At 52.3% G+C, this 23,799-nt stretch overlaps 1 protein-coding gene across 3 annotated transcripts in view; it reads left to right on the forward strand.

Annotated features, from left to right (window-relative positions):
* Positions 1 to 23,799, forward strand: part of Ret (protein kinase receptor Ret oncogene) — a 25,967-nt gene continuing 2,168 nt past the window's right edge. For 2 of the 3 annotated variants that reach the window (XM_076327682.1, XM_076327684.1), the window contains exons 1-18: positions 960 to 1,501; positions 12,647 to 12,847; positions 12,915 to 13,045; positions 13,129 to 13,264; positions 13,603 to 13,856; positions 14,720 to 14,891; positions 15,534 to 15,631; positions 16,885 to 17,165; positions 17,221 to 17,415; positions 17,720 to 17,898; positions 18,320 to 18,529; positions 18,608 to 18,710; positions 20,093 to 20,264; positions 21,665 to 21,969; positions 22,280 to 22,469; positions 22,745 to 22,874; positions 23,110 to 23,311; positions 23,563 to 23,741. In XM_076327682.1, coding sequence (XP_076183797.1) covers positions 1,447 to 1,501; positions 12,647 to 12,847; positions 12,915 to 13,045; positions 13,129 to 13,264; positions 13,603 to 13,856; positions 14,720 to 14,891; positions 15,534 to 15,631; positions 16,885 to 17,165; positions 17,221 to 17,415; positions 17,720 to 17,898; positions 18,320 to 18,529; positions 18,608 to 18,710; positions 20,093 to 20,264; positions 21,665 to 21,969; positions 22,280 to 22,469; positions 22,745 to 22,874; positions 23,110 to 23,311; positions 23,563 to 23,741 — 3,193 coding nt within the window. In that variant the 5' untranslated portion in view covers positions 960 to 1,446. Of the gene's footprint in view, positions 689 to 959; positions 1,502 to 12,646; positions 12,848 to 12,914; positions 13,046 to 13,128; positions 13,265 to 13,602; positions 13,857 to 14,719; positions 14,892 to 15,533; positions 15,632 to 16,884; positions 17,166 to 17,220; positions 17,416 to 17,719; positions 17,899 to 18,319; positions 18,530 to 18,607; positions 18,711 to 20,092; positions 20,265 to 21,664; positions 21,970 to 22,279; positions 22,470 to 22,744; positions 22,875 to 23,109; positions 23,312 to 23,562; positions 23,742 to 23,799 lie in introns of those variants that run through there. The other variant, XM_076327683.1, reaches the window with a different exon arrangement.

The raw sequence follows: 23,799 nt of genomic DNA on the forward strand, positions 1-23,799 counted from the left end.
CGTCGCTACGCGTCCGCCGATCCATCCCGATCGTTATTCGTTCGCATCGCGAACGTACGTCACCGCGAAAGTCCCAGCGCGAGAGAGAAGAATAAACGAAAAAGCAACGAAAAAAAAAAAAAGAAAAAAGAAACTAAAGAAAGAACGATCGATCGCGACAGGATGAGATGCCGATTCGCCGTAGACGCGAGACACGCCGCGACTACGTCGCCTCCGCGATTTCGGCGATTCGCGACACCGATTAACCTCGAGAGAGAGTCGAACCACGGCCAGTAGTTCGCCCGCGCGATCCAACAATCGACGTTCCGTTTGGTAAAACGCGTTTCGATTCCTCGCGAGCAACCATCGTCATCGGGGGCACGGTTTCAGCCCCCCGCGAGATGCTCGCCACTTCGCGGGAACCACGGTGTCCGTTCTCGCGTTTACCCGCGAGTTAACCGCGCGCGATACGCACGACGAGAGATTTGAGAACAGGGGAGGATCCAGACGTGCGATCGACACGGTGAGACAAGAGAAGAGGAAAATCGGGGTAAAGAAAATCGAGATCCACGATCGAAACGATGCGTAGCCAGTGAACTCGAGGGATCGTTTCGTCGAGAGATCGCGGAGGGACCGTACCACCGGTCCACACCGACCATGATGCTACTTCTGTTACTCTCGCTGATACCTTTACGGGCATCCGGCTCCGGTAAGTCGATATCTTCGATATAATCGTCTTGTCGTCGTGTTATTTTTATCGCCGCGACCAGAGCCCACCAGGTATTTCTGCCGCGTGCGGTTCGCTGGCGGTGACGTTGGAAAAAGAAACGGAGACTCGCGCAGGTACCGTCGCATCGGTTTCGCAAAGTCACGTCATCGAGCCCATGAGAAATTAATCGTCGCGCGGCATTGTATGCTAAACGTTGCGCGACACGGCGTACACGGTTTTAGCGAACCGGGGGGAATCGTCGCGAAAATTTCCCTACGGCTCGAAACCTCCGCGTCGACCACGAGCCTCGTGCCGTGACGTTTCCTCGACTCGTTACGAAATTCCGTCGAACGGTACGCGCCGGATTCGTTTTGGCCCGAAGGCCAATTTCCACGTTGCTGCTCCGCGCCGGATACGCGAAAATTATTTTGCAACCAGCGACGATGATTTAAACACGGGTCTCCCATCGTTGCACCGTTGTGTGATAAGAATGTATTCGCGAGCATGGAAACGATCGAGGGAAACGAAGAGACTCGACGAACAGAAATTGAAGGAACGTGGTGAACGTGGAACAAGAAACTAAAAAAGAAAATAAAGAGAAGCGTAAATTTAAGAAAATGTACACGTGTATGACGATGAACGAGTCCAGAGAAGTGGAATACGAGGAGAGAAAAGGAACGGGAGAGATAGATGGAAAAACTGAAAACAAGTTACCAACGAAACAGTGTTAACCAGGCGCCGAAGTTACCAAAAGATTAATGCTCCTCGAAGATAATAGTTCTTATAATGGAAAGTTCAAACGGGTTGAAAAAGGTAATGGATCGGGCCGCGCGTTTGACGTCCCTCCATCGAAAGACGGGCAACAACGCGACAGCTAATCTTCGCGCTTTTGTAACGCGCTCTCTTTATTCCGTCGCGTGAAAAATGATCGGGTTTCTGGAAACAAAAATTGAATCGCCGGGGACGAGTATCGTAATTCCAGCCTATGACACGTGGGTGTACGTATCTCCAATTTGCGCGCGATTTCTTTATTATTTTTTCTATTTCTTTCTTTCACCGCAGCGGGGTTCTCCTCGGTGACACCGACGTTTCGTTCCCATGGGTCCTCGCCGACCCGTCGCGTCCTCGCGATAAATGCTTTTTCCATAATCGAAGCTGTTCGAATAGATACCGAACACACCCGTGTTTCCACGGTCGTCTCGTTGTATCCGTGAAGTTAAAAATACGAACACCGCCGGTTCGAGGGATTTTCGAGCCGAAGACGAATCGAAGAACGCGTTAAACGAAACGCGGATCCGGTGTCGGGTGGGTTGCACCGCAACGGGCGACCGAAAATCTAGTCCATCGTTTCGGGATTAACTCGTCCGGCGGCATCGATCCATGAATTTTCATGCATCTTGCACGAACCGTCGCGATTCCAACGTGCATGGAAACGTACGTACCCAAAAAGGAGCAACAAGGACCGGCGGTGAACGTCGGTGTCGACTATTCGAGGAAAATCTATAGCCTCGCTCGTAAACTTATCTCGGTAGCGCCGCTGTTGACCGTTAATTCGTGCACGGTAAACGGTTTCCGAAAATTCTGCTCGCTGTATCCGGGTTTCCATCCGTGGCCCTGTTCTCTCCAACTTTCCGACGTGAACGCGGACTAGGTACGTTCCATGGACGTGTACCTGACGTTCTTCCGGGAATCGTACGGGCGGTTTCTCGGTCAAATTTTTGAAACAAACGGGCCCACGCGAAGGTTGAACCGACGATGACATTCGCACTTGACCGTAATCAGAAAACGCGATATCGCGATGTCGCGTGCAACCACGGTCTCGCGTGATTCCACGGTAGACTAAAAATCGATACTGCCCTTCGGTCGAGTTTGCACGTTGCCGCGTACCCTTTTCGCGCCGTCGAGTCTCCCGACGACCGTTTTCGTGCGACGAGAAACCAATTCGAACTTTTCCCGACGCGGGATCACGCGTACAAAAAAAAAACAAACAATCCTGCGAACCTTTCGATTTCTCGCTCCGTAACGTCCACCGTGCGAAAGAGACGATCGATATCCTTCGTTGTCCACTCGGGTATATTTCTGTTCCTTCCGGTTAATTTTACCGCTCGTGATCGTACCTTCCGAAGTCTTCAAACCGGGCAAATCTCGAGCTTACCGTGTACGTACGGGGTGTCGGTGTTATCTCGACACGGTGGAATATCTCATCGGAAAAGCATTCACGCGAATGTTGTACGGTAAGGATAGAGGGTGATGAAACGACTTACATAGTTTTTGTAACCGCGTTCTTCTCGATCCACGCGCGTTCATTGTTATTACGAATTAAAACACCGCGCGAACCGCAACCACCGCGGAAAACATTACACTCGATAACGCGCAGCCGGGATTAAAACCTAACTAAATGTTTAGCGGTTATCCTCGCTGCCTCGCGAGGATAATTACGACATTAGTCGGGCACAAACGCTGCTTACCGGTAAATTCATTTACGCGCCATTGTGCCCGTTCGTTTGCGCTCGAGTAATTACAAAATTCCAAGTGCGTGCGTACGCGCCGGTATCTCGTGAAAATGTAAAAGCATGCGAACCGACAATTTAACGAGTGGAAAACACGCGATCGCGGCGGATCGCGTTTGAAAATGTTCGAACGATCGAAGATCCCGACCGAACGATCCTCGTCGATCGATTTTTCGCGGGGCTCGCCGGCCCGGAGCGAGTATCGCGCGATACGAGCGATCGATCGGTCGGTTTCGTTTGAACTTTTACCCTTTTCCCGTGACGAACGGTTGTCTCGTTCGAGCGTCGTTGGAAAAGATGCGTAACGCGATAAAATGGAGGAGAGAGGTGAAAAAGAAGAAGGAGGAGAAGAAGGAAAAAGGAAAAAAAAAATAGAAAAAAACGAATCGATTGTGCGACTCGCGAAATCCGACGTGTTTGCCGACGCGTCGAAGCGGTAGGCCCCGTTTACATTCGGGTACAATGGTTTTCTTTGTCGAGGGAGAGAATGCGACGAATGGCTCGCTCGAAAGCGAGGATTCGATCGAGCCGACGAGAACGGATCGGGTCGAGGTAGTACCGAGCTACGCGAACGCGACACCTTTATCGGTCGTTCGCAAGAACGGTTCTCCATTCGCGTGCAAATTCTCGGCCCGGTGCGGAAAAAAAGTCGATCGGCTCGGCTCGGCTCGAGCGCGTTACACAATACACCAACGGACGTGGATAGCGGGCGAGCACGACACGCTCGAATCGCAGAGTTCACCGTACGTACCGGTCGATAAAACGAACGAACGAACGAACGAGCGAGCGAGCGAGCGAACCACCGACTATGGAACTAGCTTCGATCGCGGAACCGGTGCGCGCGTACGATCAACATCTCCTCGTACCCGCATGCGTCCGCGCCGAATAATTACCGCGTCTCGAGACAAGTCCAGGACGACACTTTCGAAACTCGTCGCTCGATCGTTCGTTCCCTCAAGACATCGACGAGATTGTTCGAAAGATCGAACGAAATAACGCGCGAACGTCGATTTCTCGTCGATCTTGAAAAATCAATCAAGTTCAGGACGACACTTTCGAAACTGATCGCTCGATCGTTCGTTCCCTCAAGACATCGACGAGATTGTTCGAAAGATCGATCAAAAGAACGCGCGAACGTCGATTTCTCGTCGATCTTGAAAAATCAATCAGTCCAGGACGACACTTTCGAAACTAATCGCTCGATCGTTCGTTTTTCCAAGACACCGACGAGATCGTTCGAACGACCGAAATAACACGCGAACGTCGATTTCTCGCCGATCTTTAAGAATCAATATCGAGACAAGCAACAATCGTACGACGTTTCAAGAGGGTTCTCGATTTTCTCGAACCTCCTTGCCACTCGCGGTACAGAGAAAGTACCACGACTTTGCGAAATTGTTACCCTCCTCGTGGGGGCGAAAAGGTAACGTTAAGGTCGCGAGCGGGTGAAATACGAACGTCAAACGTTGCGTGCAGCCCCGAAATCGTTAATCAAGACGGGTCTTAAAAGCAACCCTCGCCCTTGCTGCAACTACCGATTCGTAATCAGAAATAGGGGGTGCGAGCGAACGGGAGAGAGCGAGAAACAGAGAGAGAGAGATAGTTCGTGCATTATGCGCGGCTGCGGACGCACGCGGTTCAACCGGGCTGGCCGAAGGGAATCGATTCTTACATTACCGATGAACGTCTTGGAGCGATTCTCGGAAACGCGAGCTCCGTTTGCCGATGAACAATACGCTAATTCCGCGATTATAGATAGAGTTTACGCTCGAGATTCCAGTTCGCGTTCGAGTTCTATACCTGAGCGAAATACGCGTAAAATTTTAACTCGCTGTACGTTTCCATTTTTAATAGATGAACCGTGGATCCTGTTCGCGATTTTTTCATTTCTTAGCCCACGATCGATACCACTCTTTAATTATCTCGACCAACCCGATTCTCCGTTTCCGAGCGAGGAACGATCTTGCACCCATTTTTCGATTTCAAGTCCGGTACCTCAATTTCGTACTTCGACAAACGTTAACCAGGTGTCGTCGTTATCCGTCTTCGAACGAAATACTACCGAATTCGACTCGCATTTTTCAATTTCCTCGCGGACCGTTTCGTAGCGGTTTCCGTTCGATCTTGATCCGTCTTCGAGCCGAAAGTCTCTCGAAGCGGTAGAACCGATGGAAACGATCGACGTTCCTCGAAATCTCTGGAATCTCCATCGAGACAGAGTTGCACAAAGAAAGGACATTTGGTTGGATCGTAAACGTTTCCCGGAGTACCGTGGGGCAAATCGTATCGACCCGGTGTATCCCCGTGTTTGCAGTTCACGTTCACGTGTACGGATGCGAGCACACGCGGTAAGCCGTTTCGTCGATTCGTTGCCTCCGAGAACGACGACAATCAGCGTAATCCCGACGGGTAGATTTTTTTTCCCTAGCTTTTGTTCCCGCGTTGTCGTCGCGCTATTTTAATCCCTTCCCTGGCGATACCTGCGCGCCAATCGTTCGCCGATCGTTGCCATGCACCGGCTGTTTATTTACTCGCGATACAATGCGAACGATTCTTGCCTCGTTTACCGAGATATTTCGGTGTGATTGGTCGGACGTCGTTCCTCGCGTACGCCGCGTCTCCGATTACGACCGCGTCGTTTCGCAAAATTGAACACGGTGTTGCTTACGACGATCGTTTATCTTTCCCTGGACGCATCGCGAAGCATGGCCGAGACCGAGCGATAGATCACCAAGCTCGGTCGATCTCTGCTCCGAAAACGTCCACGATACGCGAACCTTTGGATCCTAATACCCCGAGCTCCGTACACAATCGACTTTCGCGCGATAGTATCGATCTTTTCCCAAACCGGACAACTTCAAAGTGACGATACCGTCGTCTCGTCTCGGTGATTCGCGCGACTGTTTATCGTTCGTCGCGAACACGATCCACGCCGCAGCGTTCGAAGTGTCTCCCTTTAATAAAATTATTATTACGCGAAAGAGACGTCGCGAGTGCGGCGCGAGAGTATAATAAAAGGCGCGACGATGGTGTCGGGCGAAGGGGCGGAATCGCGATAAATTTGCGACATCCAGAAGGTTGCGATAGCGTCGCGGGATCTCTTGCGCGTTTCCCCGCGTAATAGATTGTAACGATGTAATTTAATCTAAGGTTTACCGGGAATAGCGTTAGGCGAACGTATGTAGGTGAACCGACACCAACGTGGAGAGATCCCACGGGGCTCTCGGTTTTTGCCACACCCCATAACCCAAATACTAAAAGTACGAACGACCGCTTTGTCGATGCTTCTTTTCAACGGTGGTCCTCCGCTCGGCGCGTCGATCGATTCGTTGATTCGCGTTACGCGACAGGTTGTCGATAACTCTTGGGAATCTTCGAAGGATTCTAGGCGCGCGATCTTCGCCGCGGAAACTTCACCACCGTGCGCGTTTTCAGCGGGAGGAGCGCGTCGTTAACCGACGCGAGGACACCGCGACGAGTACGCCGCTCGTTGAAATTACAAGGAACGTTCCACCCGTTTCGAAGCCACCTTTTTATCCAGCGTGTTTCGCGCGCGAGTCCTGGCACGCTCGCCTTCCTTTTTTTCGTTCGACGAAAGCAACACCGTTCAATAGGACGATTAACGTACGAATGGCTAATTTAAAAGTCTAAACGGGGAGGCGAGAGAGTCGCGCGAGGGAAGACGGACGCCCGGCTCGTCGAAAGTAAGTTTGCGGTGGTTCCTTTCGGGTGGACGAGTATTACGCGTATGCTAATGGCCCCCGAGCCTCTTAAAGCTGGCGTTAATTAAATGCAGATCCAACGCGGGCTACGCGAGCCTCGTTTCGCCTCCCGGCGGAGAGACCACGATTCTTTGTTTCGAAAAGTTGTCGCGTTAAAGACACCTACCAACCGTTCCGGCGCGAACCTGTCCAACCGAGATATTACAACGCGACAATGTTTCCACTTAACCGATTTGTAACTCTCGTTCCACGTAGGTACGCACGGTGGAACCATCGAAGGAACGTTCCCGACGCTATACCGCGTGGTTTTCCACTTGAATCACTTCGACGATAAGGGAACCGATACCGTTCGCGATCGACCAAAGACGCGTACTCGTCGTCGAACCGTCGAAACGCGCGAAAAAGAATCTTTCACTTTCAGTGTAAATGGGTTAACCGAAGACCGATAACGTTTCTATCGACCGTTGGCGTCGCGGCGCGCTGGAAAACCACCCGTATGCCGGACGAATTGTCGAGCGACGCCACTCCGAACCGGGAAGAACGCGCAAATCTGATACCGCGAGGCTAATTAGGGCCGATCGATCGAGCACGTTGTATACTTCGGTGCGTTCGAACGACCCGATGCTAATTAATCGAATCGCCTTAACGCGAATCCTTAAAATCGAGGATTTCGAAGAATCGGGGGGAGGTATCGAGAACGGGTCGTGAAACACGTGAGATCGTGGAATCCCGCGGTTCAACGGACTCGCGGTGAACCTCGATGGACGGATTTTACGAAAGAAATTCCCTCGTCGCGAAACTACCATCGACGAACGAACGAACGAACGAACGAACGAACGAACCAATGAACGACGCGTCGCGCCGTAAAAAGGAAAATTAACCGTCGCAGTTTGTCGACCAGTGTATCGTTTGCACGTTGCATCCGCAACATTATAACACGGGATGTATGTATACCGTGCAAACAGTGCGTCGGACGACACGCGGTTGACCCTTGTCAACATCGCTTAGCTAGGTATTCGTCGCTGGCGGTATGACCGCGATCGAACCAGCGCCGCACGAGTCGCACGTTAATAAGAATACAACTGCGCAAACGTTAAGTCGTCGTAACTCGATCGCGCGTTTTAAGCTCCTCGGTTGCTCGACGATCGGTAAGACTTTCAGCCTTTCGAATCGCGATACGCGTCCGGCCGCCCGGTAATTTCGGGAATACAAACGAGATACCATCGAGCTATGGTAATATCGGTATTTAACACGCGCGAGATCTCCCCGACTTTACGAACTCGGAATGTTCGAACGGTTTCGCGAGTTACCGGGAGAACGTCTACGAATTTGCACGATTGTACGAATACGAAGAAACGATCGAAGACGCGGAACATTTCTCGCGAGCGTTCGATCGATCGGTTCCTCTCGATCGATAAAGTCGCTTGGGAGGCGACTTCTTAAAAAGTAGGCCATATTTACCGTAACTTTGATTAAGCTCCCGGCACCTTATTGCCGGTAAAACTGGTCCGATGTGTTTGCGTTACGGTCTCGAGGCAAACCCGTCCGTGCGCCAATAATAGGGCATAAAAGGGTGAATTAAAGAAGCGTTCGATACGGCGTAGATGGTGCGATCCGCGCGAGAGACGTACGCTTGGCATCGATCTACGGAACGGTCGAAAAAACTGGTAACCGAACGTGGGTGAAAGATGTGCACGGTCGTGGTTTACCGAAGGTTCGTCGATCGATGGTCTTTCGCGAAGAGAGAAACGGTCGCGAGAGGAGTCGCGCGAGTCGCGGAAGGGAACGATAAATATCGTTTCTCGTGGATCGAAGTTACGCGGGAGCGCTGACGGACAGTTTTAAGCGGGCGGGTCCGAGTAGGTGATAAAAATCGGGAAAGATTTTAAGAAGGTCGTAAGTTCGTTGTTACGGCGCTTAACAGTTGGTCGGATCTTTCGCCGGGGTGTCGAAGTAACCTAAATTTAGTCGGGCTATTTCCGAATTCGGCGCGCCCGTAAAACGCGCGTCGGTCATCGAGGAAACGGGAGGGAAAAAGGTAAGAAACGGGAAAGGAGGAAACGAGGAGAGATAATTTAAGGAACGACAGCGAACGCGCGCCGTTATTTATCGGTGCCACATGCGCGCAGGTGTCCGTGCGTGCGGATGATGCATCCTCGCCCCTCCCCAGCTCGGGGCTCGTGCTACCCAGACCGATCGTCGAGAAGCGATCCGTCTCGCAAGTGTTATTAGCCGATAAGAAACACGTTTCTTCGACACGGGGGTACAATTTGTACACGTGTGTTCGGACCGAAAACGCGAACGTCTCCGGAACGCGAGTCGCTTGGTAAACGCGACCTCGGCTACTCCGACTCGTACCAACCGTTCCTTCACGGGGGAATTAGGGACCTATTCTTCGACCCGAGCCAGCACGAGGAACCCCTCTTATTTTTTAATCCAACGACTCCATTCTCTCTCGACCTTCCGACCGCGAGCAAACACGCTTATTTTCTTTACCGAAAAACCGCGTGAAAACCCCCCTAGTTTTTCCATCCAAGGTATATACACTCATTGCCTTTCTTCTTTTTTTTTTCAATTTTCTCGACACAGACACAATTAACGCTTCAAGCATCGCCGATACCCGTATTTCCTCCAATGGTAAAAGTACAAAGGTTCGTTCGATAACGTCGAAGTTTGCAAGTGTTCGATTCTCGTCGCTCGAAGCGAGGCTAAGAAAAGAAAACAAGGGAATCGGAAGGCAAGAAAACGAAGAACTCCGCGCGAGTAAATTATACGTCTCGTTGGGTAGGCCGAGTCGAGTCCCGATAGGCGAATCAATTTACACACTGCGCGCGCGCACCGACGCGACGCGACGCGACTCGACTCGACTCAATTCGACGCGACTCGACTCGTCGCGGCGAGTAGATCCTCGGGGAAACACTGTCCGTATTCACGAGTTAGGGTGATTCCCATCGTCTACCGTTGGGTCTAGCCCCGTGTGTCCGACCCCAAACGCGGAAGGTCCTTGGAGATCGCCGACCGTGAGGGCTGCGCCTCGAGAGCCGTTGTATGGCTGCGCGTATCGTGTTCACGGTCTCTGTTTTCGGGAATTGTAACTCGATGTGCGAATAGGGTTTCCAGGTGCAACGATCTCGTGCCTGCGCACCCGAAGCGTCCTCCGGCCGTGTTCTCCCATTTTTCTGCCCACCGACGTGGATGGTCCTCCGTGTAGCTGCCAGCTTCGAAATTTTATCACCGGTACCGAGCTCGACGCTGGCTCGTCCAACGAAGTACGCGTTCGGTGGTGCTCGCGTATCGCGCTCGAGAGGACGCATCGGTTAATAAATTGAACGGGACTCGGGTCGGAAACATCGAAAACGCGGGGACAGGATTTTCCAGGTTCGTCTTTGGATCCTCGACGTCTAACGACCGACGCCGCCGATAAAGTGGGATCACGGTGGACAGTTACGAGAGACTCGGTCCGCGCGGCGTGTCTCCGAGTCGACGGTGACTTCGAGGCTGACTGCTTTCGATACCGCGAGATTAATAGTCCCCGGCCCTGTTGTTTCTACCACTTTTAACGAGCACTCGGTAGACGACAGGGGATCGAGAGAGCGGCAATCGACGGCGCGGGTCGGTCGATAATAACGAGTAGCCGACCGGGCGAAAAGAAACGCGGCCCAAAGGAGTCGTTCGTTGGTCGTGCTCACCGGTATTTGTTTCTAAGCATCGTCGACCGAAATAGAAGCGAGCCGATACTCGCGAGCGGAGCGTCGAATCTCGCGATCTTTCCAGCTCGGTCCGCTCGTAAATATGCAAATAGCGCGGCGCTTAGCACGCGAAGAACTTCGGTTCGCGTACGTACACGTTAAGCCATAAGCGAGATCGTATTAACGTGCCACAAGAGCCGCGTGCACGACGTACGCAACGCGTCCGGAGGAGATACCTTGGATTTAACTCGAGTTTCGCGTGACCGACGTACCGGCGGCTGCACGGTTTTTCCACCGGTTTCCCCTATCGTGGTCCCCGGTCCCAACTTCCCTACCCCTCGATCCCCCACGGCACCCCTCTCCCTCTCGTCGCTCGAAAAATCCACCACCCGAAATATCTTCGTTGCCAGCCCTTTTCACGAAATACGTTCGTTCGCTCGTAAACTCGCTTAAATGCAGTCGAATCATCGGGGATGGCTCTCGACCGCCGGAGCACCCTTATCTTCCTCCAGGGTCCCCCCTTGCCCCTCGCCGGGAACGGTTTACCTCCGCGACGCGGCAATATCGTACACCGAGCGTAAATATCGATGTCTTTCGGGCGTGCCCCGTCTGGAGCGGATTATTTTTTGCGCTCGATTTTCGTGTTTGCAATTTCGTCGCGTTTCGACGATATTGTCGACAGGGCTTGGACGTTAATGAGAAACTTGAACGGTCGACGAGAGACGACTCCCGATCGATCCGGCGCCGTATCGATATCCTTGGACACCGATGATCGTGGACACCGTCGACTGGTATTATTCTTATTAGTTACGCGACAACGAGGATACCGCGAAAAGAAACTCGCGAGGCAAACAACTTTAACCTTGGCGCTTTCCACGAGTCTTCGTCGGCCCGTCGCGCGGTACATTTCCATAAAGTTATTACGGTAATGAAAACTGCCTCGTTGGATCCTTGGCCCTCTCGTTGCGTTGCGAAGTATCGAGTTCCGTGCATTCGGATCGTTTTTGACCGGTGGCTCTCGGAGAATGGTTTAAGGTCGGTTGTAAACGGCTCGTAGAAATTCTCGAGTCGCGAACCGCCCCGTACACGGAGCTGGAAATGTCGCCCGCGAGATCGAAATACGGCCAGCTGCACGCGATCGTCCCCACGGATCGATCGCGAGAACGCGCGCGCCAACCTGCCCACGGGAGTATTTTTTCCGACGTGGAAAGAGCGTATTCGTCGCCGAACCAACGATTAACGCTACGTCCGAAATTCCGTGAAACGGACGAACCCGAGTTCCCGGAACGCTCGCGATACAGTCGGGCGCGAAACCATTCCGCGAAAAGAAACTCGTCGTAACCGAGTGTCGGTGAGATCGTATCGTGGTCGCACCGGGCGCGAGATCTCGACGTACCGTAGCTAAATCGTCAACCGCCTTCCGAGTATCGATTAAACGTTCACCTTGACACAGGTTGTTTCCACGAACCTGACCGTGCGTGAACCCGTCGCCGTTACGAACTTTACACTTTACATCGGCGCGTGTCGGCCGAGAACCGACGGGAGACGTCGCGTCGCAAATTTTCCAACGGTTTCCATCGGAGAAACGTATTCCGTATCGCGCGGTCGTTACGACGCGCAATACATCGTATGCAGCCGGATATCGGGGGCCGTAACGCGCGATTCGTTCGATCGAAAAACGTGACCCGCGTAACGAACGGTCCACCGTCGGTCTTATCTCGCCCGAAAAAAAGCCGATGGAGACGGCACGGTTCGCTATTTCGCGAAAACTTCCAGTGCTTTCCACTCGGCTTTCAATCGACGAGAACTTTTAGAGGACCGTTATCTCTCTTCGTTTTCTTTTTCATTTATTCTTTTTTAAACGCGAGCTTCGGACACGGGTAGGTAAATCACCGGCGATAAAGTTCGCGGAGCGTACCGTAGGTCGTTCGGACGCGGTTTCGCGAGATGCGACCGCGGAGATACGTTTCCGTGGATATCTCGCGCGCACCGATTTACGTGTTTAATGCGAGCCACGGTACGGTATCCTTGTTTCAGAGCTGTACTTTCCCCAGTCGGATCTGACCGTGAGGTTGCCGCACTTGACGCGTAACGTGAAATTGCTCGAACTGCGGACGCTGCGGAACGACTCGACGGAACCGAGGAACGCGAGCTACCGCGTCACTATACCGCGCGAGAAGATCGTCTCGATCGATCCGGAAACGAGGAGTCTGTTGCTGCACGGTCCAACGAAGGAAGGTAAGCTTTCGTACGGTTGAACGTCGGTGCGTTATCGTTATCGTCGATTTTCGTCTCGGTCGCGCAGGCGCGTCCGGATACGACACGATCGTGGTCCTGGCGAGGGAGAACGAGGCCAGCAACGAAGCCGTCTTGGAGATCAAAATTCAACCGATACGGGCAGAGGGGAAGGATATTAATTGCACGGACTATGTACAGGTAATTACGCGAGCCGTTCGTCGGTGTCGTTGGATCGTGGGACGTAGCGTGTGTAACGCGAGGTGTCATCCGCTTGTTTGCAGGACATGTGCTTTTGGAACGCGTCGAGGTACCGAATTTACGAGAACCAACCGATCACGATGATCGGTAGCTTCGGACCGTCGGTTTACGCCGACATTTGCCCCAGTTTCCGCGTCATCGGTTACAAGCTGTTGAATGGCAAGTGACGATATTCGATTCGCGAAAATTGTGCAATTATCGGAATCCGCGTCGGCTCGAGCCGACCGGACTCGAATCGGCGCGGTGTTTCTTCCCTCGAAGGCGAGGTGTTTTGCTTGCCAGGGAAATTAATAATTCTACCGCGACAGAAGCGGAACGGCCGTGCAATTTATCCGATCCGCGAATCTCCGCAGCGCGTGATTAATCGACGACCTCGGTTGTCCGCGAACGCGAACGCGAACGCGACGCTCGAAAATTTCCATCTCGCGGATCCCTGGCGAGCAAAATTTCCGGTGAAAGCGGGTCACGAGTTTTCGGAACGGCTCGATCGTTTTCAGGCACGGAGTACTTTCACGTGGCGAACGACACGCTGTTCGCGAACGCATCCCTGGACAGAGACGCGTTGGGCCCACCGGGGGGCCCGGGACCGCGAGTCGCGGTTCAGGTACAGTGCGTCGTCTGGGAGGGTACCACCGGTTACCAATACGCCCCGATCAAGGTCCTGGACGTGGACATTTTGGATCAGGACGACAACGCACCCATGGCGCAAGGGAACGACTCCATCACCATCGCGCTTCGGGACTTTAGAGCGGTGAGTCGATCTTTTACGAGCGATACTCGCTTTAGGGCTCGATGGAGGAACGCTGGCTATAAATTCGAGACGATTCGAGCTCGAGGAACGCTCGCGTAAAACTCGAGACGATTTCTAGCACCGCCCTAATAACGTCCACGGTACGCTCGTGCAAAATAATAAGACGATTCCTAGTAGCTCGAGGGAGATCCCCAAGCTCCTCGCGTCCGTAAAAGAATTTTTACAATATTTTCCATCGAGCGCGAGCATTCCCCGAGAGATGTCCGTGATCGCGGCCGGTCGATCGTCGTCGAATCTCGAAGAGATCGTGTCCACGTTTACGGATAATCGCCGGGGCGGATCGATCTCGTCGCAACGCCGGAGATCGGACTTAATCAGCGCGCCATTGTTCTCGCGATCGTTTCCGGCATTGTTTTGGATAGCGGATGTGAAAAGACGCGGAAAACGACGAAAGAATCTCGAGGAACGGGTGAAAGGACCCGGGCGCGAGAAGGAAGAAAAAGGCTCCGGGGGCTGATCTTGATTAAGCTCGGATCTCTTTTTCCTTCGGCCGTCTGTCTGTCTGTCTGTACAACCGTCTCTACCCTACGCAGCTTTTCACTCGTCTCGTCGCTCGCAGCTTCGCGTGTTCGCCCTTTCCTCGCCGCGGATAAAAGGAACGCCCGTAACTCGCTAACGCGCTCGATGCCCCCTGGCGAACACGAATCGGAGGGTATCGCGAAATGTTACGCTACCGGTCCCCCGAAACCGTTAACGCGTTCCTTCGATGAGTCGAGTCGTCTCGAAACACTGGTAACCGAACATCGAACACGAAGTCGATGGTATCGCTCGTACGGACACGTACGGAACTTTTCGTTCCACAGGGCGACAAACTGGTAGACGACAACAAGTTGATACTGAAGGACGCGGACGCGGTGAGCAGCAATCGTTACGTGGTACGCATTCTCGGGGACGTCCACGAAGCTCTGAACGTCACCTACAACACTCTGCCGATCGAGGCTCCGAAGGGAGTCCCCTACACCGCGATACTTACGCGTGAGTATCCCCTTTCCGTTCCACGAATTCTTATCGATCGTTCTCGAGGACGCAACAACGATTCCGAATTACCTACTCGAGAAACGATTTTCTCGAAACCGAGTTACACGGCGATACACGCTGAAACACTTCACTCTCGTCGAACCAGTCCAACGTATTACGCCGCGGAGTCTCTGAAAACCCCGACGTACCTTTTACGAACCAACGAGCCAACTAATTACGCACACGGCGGACATTTACATACCGAGATACACTTTTGCCAATACGAGGCCATAGAACCAGCTGGAAACTAATTAAACCGGACAATTACGTTTCGCACGAGACGAACAGGTGTCCTAATTAACTTTTCGAGTACGCGAAGTTTTCGACTCTACCTTCGCGAGTATTTAATAATCGCAGGAAACGGGTCGAGAGGATTATGCACGCGATCGCAACGACTCGAAACACGGTAGAGACGATGTAAAGAAAAAAAAAAAAAAAAAAAAAAACGTGCATCGCGACGTCCCACGCGACGAGCTACCGATAATCGTTGACCGTCCAAGTCACGTATACGCGACGGGAAACGGGTGAAGCATTCGCCGCCGCGCGAATCTCTATCTAATCCAACCCGCCGCTCGAGCAATTCGTCCTCGTCTGTTGCAGGGATTTCCGCGAAAACCACCCTCCTACCAAAGTCTCCTTATCGCGTGACGCTGCAAGTGAAGGACGTGTCTCTTCTACCGGGATACGGCGAGAACACGGTGAGTAAGGATCCACCGACGTATCTTTGCGAATCCTTGGTAAATCCGGTCCCTTGTGTACCGTGCTCTTTTCACTTTACAAACCGTCGTTCCCGTGAAAATACCCCGATCGAACGAACGACGAGACAATACCCGCGGTTCGAAAAGTCCAGCGTTCGCGATCGAGCCGGAACGGGTGCAAAAGAAAGTTCACGAGGATTCGATACCGAAGGACCGACCGGTCTCTACCTGCGTAACAACGACGGAAAGTGCACGCGAGGGGTAGATAACGCGCAAAAGGACGTCAGGTGGTTTCGACCGATCGACCATTGCCAAAAGCAACTCGGGAGATGAGAGTCATCGACGAACTTGGAAGCCTCGACGAATCAATTACGAGTCTCTCTCGTCTCTTTTTCCCCCCCTTGGCCACTGTTGCTTTCAAAGAAAATCTCTCGAAGCGATGCGTCCCGTTTCGCTGTAACCCTCCTCGAAAACTTCCCCTCCAGCCGTCCCCCTTGTTCTACCCTTGGTCGGTTTCCTTTCCGAACATCCGACAAACGTTCCCTCTCGATGGAAATATCGTTCGAGTGGCTCGGCGTCAAGCCAGTCGGCCAGTCGTCCGTTCGGAACTCGACGAAATTATCCCAACAACCGAGAGGAGGCAATTAAACGCACCTTGTACCGTTTGTTCGTTCGTATCCGCCGGTATAATCGCGGCTCGTTAAACAATTAGACAGCGAAAGCTCCGGGAGCGTGTCGGGTGGGCGAGGCGCGGTTTTAACCCCGGATTCCACGGAGCGGGGTTAAGCGGGAATTAATGGGATCGTTTCGGGTGAAAATTGCGCGACCGGTCGTACCGTGGGCGGAACCTCCTTATTATCTTCGCGCCGAACTTCCTGTTCGAATATTTTTCTCCACCAACGTGGACGACTCGTTCGAACGAAAAAGAACAAGTTCGGAACTTTCCTCGAATCGGTTCGATCCCGGTGATCTCGGACGTTCAACGCGTCGTTCCAAGTTGGAAATCCGGTTATGGTATAAGCAGGAATATTGGAACCATCTGGAGTCGACCAAGACGTACAGAAAGCTCTCGAAAGAGCTTAGCGGAAGATTCGTTTCGCGCGGAACCTGAATCGCGCTCGTCCTTTCTGTACACGTTGCATCGAATACCGAGGATTCGCACCGGTGAATAAACCGTGAAAATCGATAAAAAAAGAACTCCTGGAGGCTATCTCCTCCCAAAAGTGACCAGAGAAACGATTCGTCCCGTTTAGCTGAACATCACCTTGACCTTCTACGGGCCCGAGCACCGAACGTCCACAACGACTACTACGGTGTCGTCGGTGCCGAGCAGACAACAATTGTCGTATCCCTCGAGCGTGAAAATCGCTCGACAGGCTTCTCGTTACTCGCGAGTCGCGAGACCGATCACCGAGTTGCCGTCTTCGGTGAACTTCAGCGTCCACGGATCCAACGCGTTCGGTGTCACCCAGAAAGGTGGTATCGTCTACGTGGCCGACGAGAATCTGCTGAAGACCGAACCGACGAACACGACGTAAGTCTACGCGACTCGATCGACGATTGACCGTGTTTAACCAGCGATGTTACAGGCTGAAGATCAAGTGGAGCGGTAGGGATCGAGCGGGCCTGGCTCCGAAGACCATAAGGATCAACTTGACGATCGTGTCAGCCGCGAAGGTCGACGCGTGCAATCGCACCGAGTTCGGGCGATTGCATTCGTGCGCCAACGCGGAAACGCCGGAGGACTGCGAATCCAGCTGCGGTGTCGCCAGCGGACTTTTCAGGTACGATCACATCCCCTCCTCGTTTCCCGGGATATCCTCCCCTATACGAAACGTCTGCGCGAAAAGTGTTTCTCTCCGTTCCCGCGAGATTACTTTTTCACCGAGCGAGCGAAAATTCGAAATTCCAGCGGCGCTCGTATTTCTTCCATCGATGTTAAGTGCCTCCTCGATCTTGTCCCATCCTCTCACCTCCGCCCCGTATTTCTCGAGCTACGTACGAAAGGGTCCATTAATGCCTCGGGAGTCTCGTTTATCCCCGGTCCACTAACGCGACGCGAAATGGAAACTTTTGGTAACGTTGCAGCAAGGGCACCTACAACGGTCAGTGCGTGTGGAGACACAACAACCGTTCGAAGGAGGAGGTGTTCATGTCGGAACATTACCCGACCTGTTCCCCTGACTTGGGCCACTGCCCGGACAACCAGTGCGACGAGCTCGAGCAACTGGACCCGCGCATTTGCCCCCAGGATTGTACCATCGAGTGTAAGCGACTCGACAACGAAATTCTCTTCTCTCGATTTTCTCTGGAACGAGAACGAGAAACTTTTGTCGCCAGGAGTCACAGGAGTAGTTCTCCCGGCATTTACGTGGATTAATTTTTCCTTGTACGGTATCTTCTTTATCGTTCCACGGGGTTAAAGACCGATTCGTCGCGAAGCTGTATCGAAACGATTCCGTTCGATGGTATCGCGGATAACAAGATACGAAAGTTTCTGCATAGCACAGAATCGTACAGCGAATATCAAAGTTCTGCGATAGCGCGTCGACTCGTCGAATTTTTATCCCTTCGACGATTGGAGGACAAAGATTCGCGCCAGTTTCTCGTTCCTGTCTCCGAACGAGAGAAAAAAATATATTTTCCGTGCCCCGTTAAATGTAACAGGAACAAAATTTGACTTTCCAGCGGACGTGCTACTCGCCCACACGCACGAGAATGGCCGCGGAATCAAGAGCGGTGTGGGAACCTGCGCGTGCAACGATGTGCTGCAGTGCACCTGCAACATCGAGCGTCTCCCACGACGGAACAACAACCACGAGAAGGGCAACAAAGACACGGTGGACGTTAAATCGCAGGACCCTTTGAACGAGATCCTCGTGCCGGACGCGAGAAAAGGTTCGACGATCGTTATCGCGATTACTCTGATTTTCCACAGGCCGAGTTACTAAAAAGAACAAAAATCTCCCCCCTCAGCATCCATCGGACCTTGCGGCCCCTTCTGCATGATAAGCGTGATCGGCGGTAGTTTCTTCGTACTGATCTCGATCGTGGGCTTCTTCGTCGCTTCTAGATGCAGGTAAGCGATTCGATTTTTCGCTCGCGGCGTTGAAAATTCTCGTGCCGGGGTTTAGAGAGCGAAACGTGATCGAAGTCGAAACGATCGTATCGGCGATGTTTGCGAGAGGAAAATACACGGCGTACGCCCGACAGCTGGGGGGAATCCCAGCTGGCCGAATTAGAGATAATTCTCGAACGAGCCCCTTGTACGTACGAACAGTCGTTGATCGTTTCGTTCGACGAACGAGCTATCGACGACAAACGACCACGACGACGACGACGACGGGGGAGACCGCGCGAACGTGGGGGCTATACGCGATTCTCGAATATTTCGGTGACGCGCCGCGACAGATACGGTTATCGGTGCTGCACTATCGATTTCTCTCGAACCAGACCTTCCTTTTGTCAACGGGCCGCGACTGGTCGAGCAACCGGTGGTCTCCTTTGGACACGCGCCCGCGCCTTCGTTCAACGCCGTGAAAGCGTAAGCGAGCAGCGAGACCGTGGCGATGAAAGTTGCGAAACGATCCACCGGCGCAACGGTGGATTCCAATCCCTCGAACTCTTGTCGCGAAACGTAAACGGGCGAGAAACGTTCGAGCCGGCCGCGCGAAATTAAAAAAGTTTCCCCGTCGTTTGCACGAAATGCGCTTAAACTCCTCTTCCACGGTATCCGCCGCCGCAGCTCGAGTTTTATCCCGCTCGACGCGTAAAACCATCGCGAGATGCAAAGGTGGGTATCCGTTTGTTGCGGATCCTCCTATCGCGGTCGCGTTATCGTTCGTGTACGCGAGACGGTGCAACCTGGCGGTGTACGATTCTTTTTTCGTCTGGTCGTTGCGCATCCGTGTCGAAACCGAGAAAAATAGGATCACCGTATCGGTAGGCAAACTGGTACGTTTTTGTTCGTTACGCGCTCGGTAAAAAGAAGAGAAAGTTGCACCGTCTAGATCGTTGCGTCCGTTCGAATGGTCCGAGTTCGACACGCATACGACTCCTATTTTATCAGTAACGATCGCGAGTGTACCGGACGAACAATTCAAAAGCTAACAATTACGAAGAAAAAGGGAACGGACCGAGCCGTTCAACGATCAGAGCTCTCGTGTGCTTCGTGGCTATAATCGACGCTTATTATATCGGATTGTACGAAAAGCCATTTTGTTTCTTTTTTTTTTGGTGAAAATGAAACACGATTTTTTTAGGGCGTATAAACGTTTCATCGAATTACATATTTTCCATTTTGGAAAATGACTTTCCGAACTAGCCGGTAGGATTGTCGTTAATATTTCTTTTTTTCGTCGAATTTCAAAGTTTGGGCTTTACGGGTCGCTAATGCGATCCGTACGAGATACGAAGCCCGTACGCGAGGGATTAACGCGAGCTGGAAACACTGCGTTTCAGAATGGCTACGAAGGGCGCGCGTCGAGAGAGCAAACGAAGAGCAGCTAACGGGGACTCGAACGGCGTTGCTATACTTCCCTCCGATTACATCGACCGTGGCGACGGACTGCTGATCGGATTGGACACCTTTACCGCGGCAAATCGTCACCTACTCATCCCCAAGACCTGCCCGGTAAGCGATCTCTCTCTCTCTCTCTGTTTCTTTGAAACGTTTCAGAGCTTCCATCGCGGCGAGAAAAATAGCACGAACGAACGAAATTGAAAGAAAAAGCAAACCGTGGACGCAGAGAATACACAAGAGTACGGCACGGTTACGATGAAATTGGTCGCCGATTAATTTATTTACGACCCACTGAGCGGTGTAGACGTTAACGCTGCACGGAGGTCGTTAACACTATTGCATATTCTAGCTACAGGTTCATTGTTACCGCGTTCGGTGTTGCGAAACGTTGCAACGAGAAGTTCAGTTTTCCTCGAATGTCGAGCGCGTTGAATCGAACGAGGCCTCGGCAACGGTGCGCAATTTATTCCCTCCGTTTCTGTCTAATTTCGAAGCTGACCGTTTCGCGCGGACAACTTGCGAGAGTTGTAGCCACTTTGTTCTTTCTACGAGCTGCACAGCATCGTCGTTGCTCGGCGTACGACCGCGAAACCATCGGCGCGTGAAACCGTGCAGGTAATTCAGTGCTTCCGGCGTCGAACGGGGAATGCATACGATAATCTCGAATTTCGGTGAAACTTGCTCGCGGTGGAATTAACTCGCGAGGCGTTCACCAAGTTTCCCAATTTCCCGTGGACACGCGGTTTTTGCGAGCTCGTCCATTTCGTTGACCGAGTACCGACGTTACGACCGTTTCTTATCGATGATTGCGCTTGTCCACGATTCTCGAACGTGCACGATACTCGATAAACGCCGTTCGCACGACGATGTTCTTGCGCGATTTGTTCAGTCGCATCGGGTGTTCCAGGAAACGCGAGGTGAAATTTCACGAACGCTTACATCTTTACTCTCCAAGTTGCAAGAGGTTTTCAACCACGAGCCTCGAACGGGCTAAAATAGACTTCCGTGTCCAGCCACGATTTATCGAGTGCTTCGTTAGGTCGAGGAAAGTAAACATAATGCACACCGGTGCTACGATATTACGGATGAACGATGTCACTCGGCCAACAGTAAGGAAAGAACTACTTTGTTCGTTTGGCGTTACAACGAGCCGCGCGTACTCGTTCCTAGCTTCATTTTTACATTATTTAACGGACGTAGGCGAGATGCTGGAAACGTAGGGCATGTACGAGATACGCGCTGTACGGTACTCGTTCCAGAACTTCGGTCGTCGAAGGTTCAAACGATGGTTCGTACTTCGCCTGTAAAAACGTCTCGTAACCTTTCCCGCTCGTTCCAATGAATCCTACGCGAAGTAGGGCTCCAACTTTCCGGGACACCCTTTGTACACACCTACCACGACCGAGATCCGAATTAAGGGTCGAAACGTCTACATCGCGAACGAATTACGTTTCCTCGTGCTACGGGTACCATAATATTTGCTAGCGAAGATTGCTCGATATTCTCGACAGCCCGATCCGAAATGGGAGTTCCCGCGATCGCGATTGACCATCGAGCAAGTGCTGGGCGAAGGTGAATTCGGTCGTGTTCTGCGTGCCAAAGCGATCGACATCGGTGGAACGTCCGGTCCTACGACAGTGGCCGTGAAAACCCTAAAGGAGAACGCCTGTGCCACCGAGTTGGCGGATCTGCTCTCGGAGTATCAACTGTTGAAGGAGGCCCAACATCCGAACGTGATCCGACTACTGGGCGCTTGCACCACACCGGGTGCACCGGTCTATCTCATCATCGAGTTCGCCGAGTTCGGATCGTTGCGGTGAGCGTGAAAATTCGTATACTCGCGTATCGCGGGCAACAACGACGAGTATCGTCGGCCGCGCGTCGTTATCGTTGCGGGAGCGTCAACGAACCGTGGTATTTCGCATTGCGGAATTCCGTCGGGCGTCGGGACAATAACCGGTCCGGCGAGGGATGGTTCTCGTAACATCGCGGTAATTAAATTCTTCGTGGGTTTCGCGCGAAAGAAACTCCCGACGAAATACCAAAACCGAGACGCGGGAATGAAAAATGGCCGCGTCGCTGCACGCTCGACCCGTTCGATATTAAACGTTGCGCGCAATTTCCAGAAATTATTTGAGACGCAGCCGACACTTGGAATCCGAGGTGAGATCCGGCGGCGGTTGCTCCTCGTTGTCCAACCTTGGTGTGGAATCGCGGGACGCGAACGCAACGTTGACGCACACCGTCACGCCTCGCGATATACTCTCGTTCGCATGGCAGATCAGCAAAGGAATGGCCTATCTCGCCGACATTAAGGTAACAACGTCGTACTACCGTTTACCGGTTCTTTCACTTGGATCGCTATCGGGCTGAAAATTCACGTTGCAAACGAGGCTTGAGTAACGACCAAGTTACATCGGAGTCTACGTTTTCGAAAAAATGCAGTGCGCGTGAACCCAACCGATGATCGGTTGGTTTTATCGCGGATTGCAATGTCGGTTTACCATCGACGCTTACCTATTAACGCGTTCTTGAGGTGTACACGTTTAACAAAGTCTAACGAGACTAACGAAACTCTCCTTTCGGTTCAGCTGGTTCACAGGGATCTCGCTGCCAGGAACGTGCTACTCGCTACAGGAAAAGTTTGCAAGATCTCGGACTTCGGGTTGACCCGCGACGTGTACGAGGACGACGCGTACCTGAAACGTAGCAAAGGACGAGGTACGTGAATCTTTCCTTTGATTTCAGTTGCAGGTCAAACGGAATAAAAACTCGTACGAGAATTTGAAATCGATCGGTAACCGCGCGACCCCGCTGGCGAAAACGTATCGTCCAGATGCTCCGGCTCGTAACTCTCCAAGGATTTGCCATAAGAGAGTTTTAACGAGAGCGGCGAGCCTAAATCTTCGTTTTCTCGAATCCTCGTTTAATCCAAGATTTTACGGTTGGCTCGTAGTGCCGGTGAAATGGATGGCCCCGGAATCCCTGGCCGATCACGTATACACCAGCAAGTCGGACGTTTGGAGCTTCGGTGTCCTCCTCTGGGAGTTGGTCACTTTAGGCGCCTCTCCTTACCCCGGCGTCGATGTACACAATCTCTACAACCTACTCAAAGCCGGATACCGTATGGAGAGGCCAGCGAATTGCTCGCAACAGTTGTAAGTGGATTACTCGGTGGAAAATAATTGTGAAAACGGTTAATGTCCTTCCAAGGATTTGAACGATCGTTTATTATCGATCCTCCTCGGCAATTACAGATAACGTTGCTCCGGTATCGTAAAGTAAACCTATGGATCGAAATAAATTTCAATGTTCGATAATCAAATGCTTGGACGTTACCGTTTAACAATCGTTTGCGAGCGAACCGAGTGCAATCTTCGACAGCTTGATCCAACTTTGATAACCGTAGGTACAAGTTGATGGTCTCCTGCTGGCATCAAGAACCTGGAATGAGGCCGTCTTTCAAAGAGCTCACCAGTCACTGGGAAAGAATGTTAGAGGATAGCGTAGAATACTTGGATCTGAATCCGAGAACCGTCCACAATCAGGCCTACTTCGCCTCCCTTCATGCCTTGGATAGTCCGAGCAGTGCGTATCCTCCTTTCTCTCGTCGTTTCCGTACCAAAATCGCTGACCGTTAACGAGC

This window comes from Ptiloglossa arizonensis, chromosome 2, assembly GCF_051014685.1.
Source record: "Ptiloglossa arizonensis isolate GNS036 chromosome 2, iyPtiAriz1_principal, whole genome shotgun sequence".
Classification (NCBI taxonomy): Eukaryota; Metazoa; Arthropoda; class Insecta; order Hymenoptera; family Colletidae; genus Ptiloglossa; species Ptiloglossa arizonensis.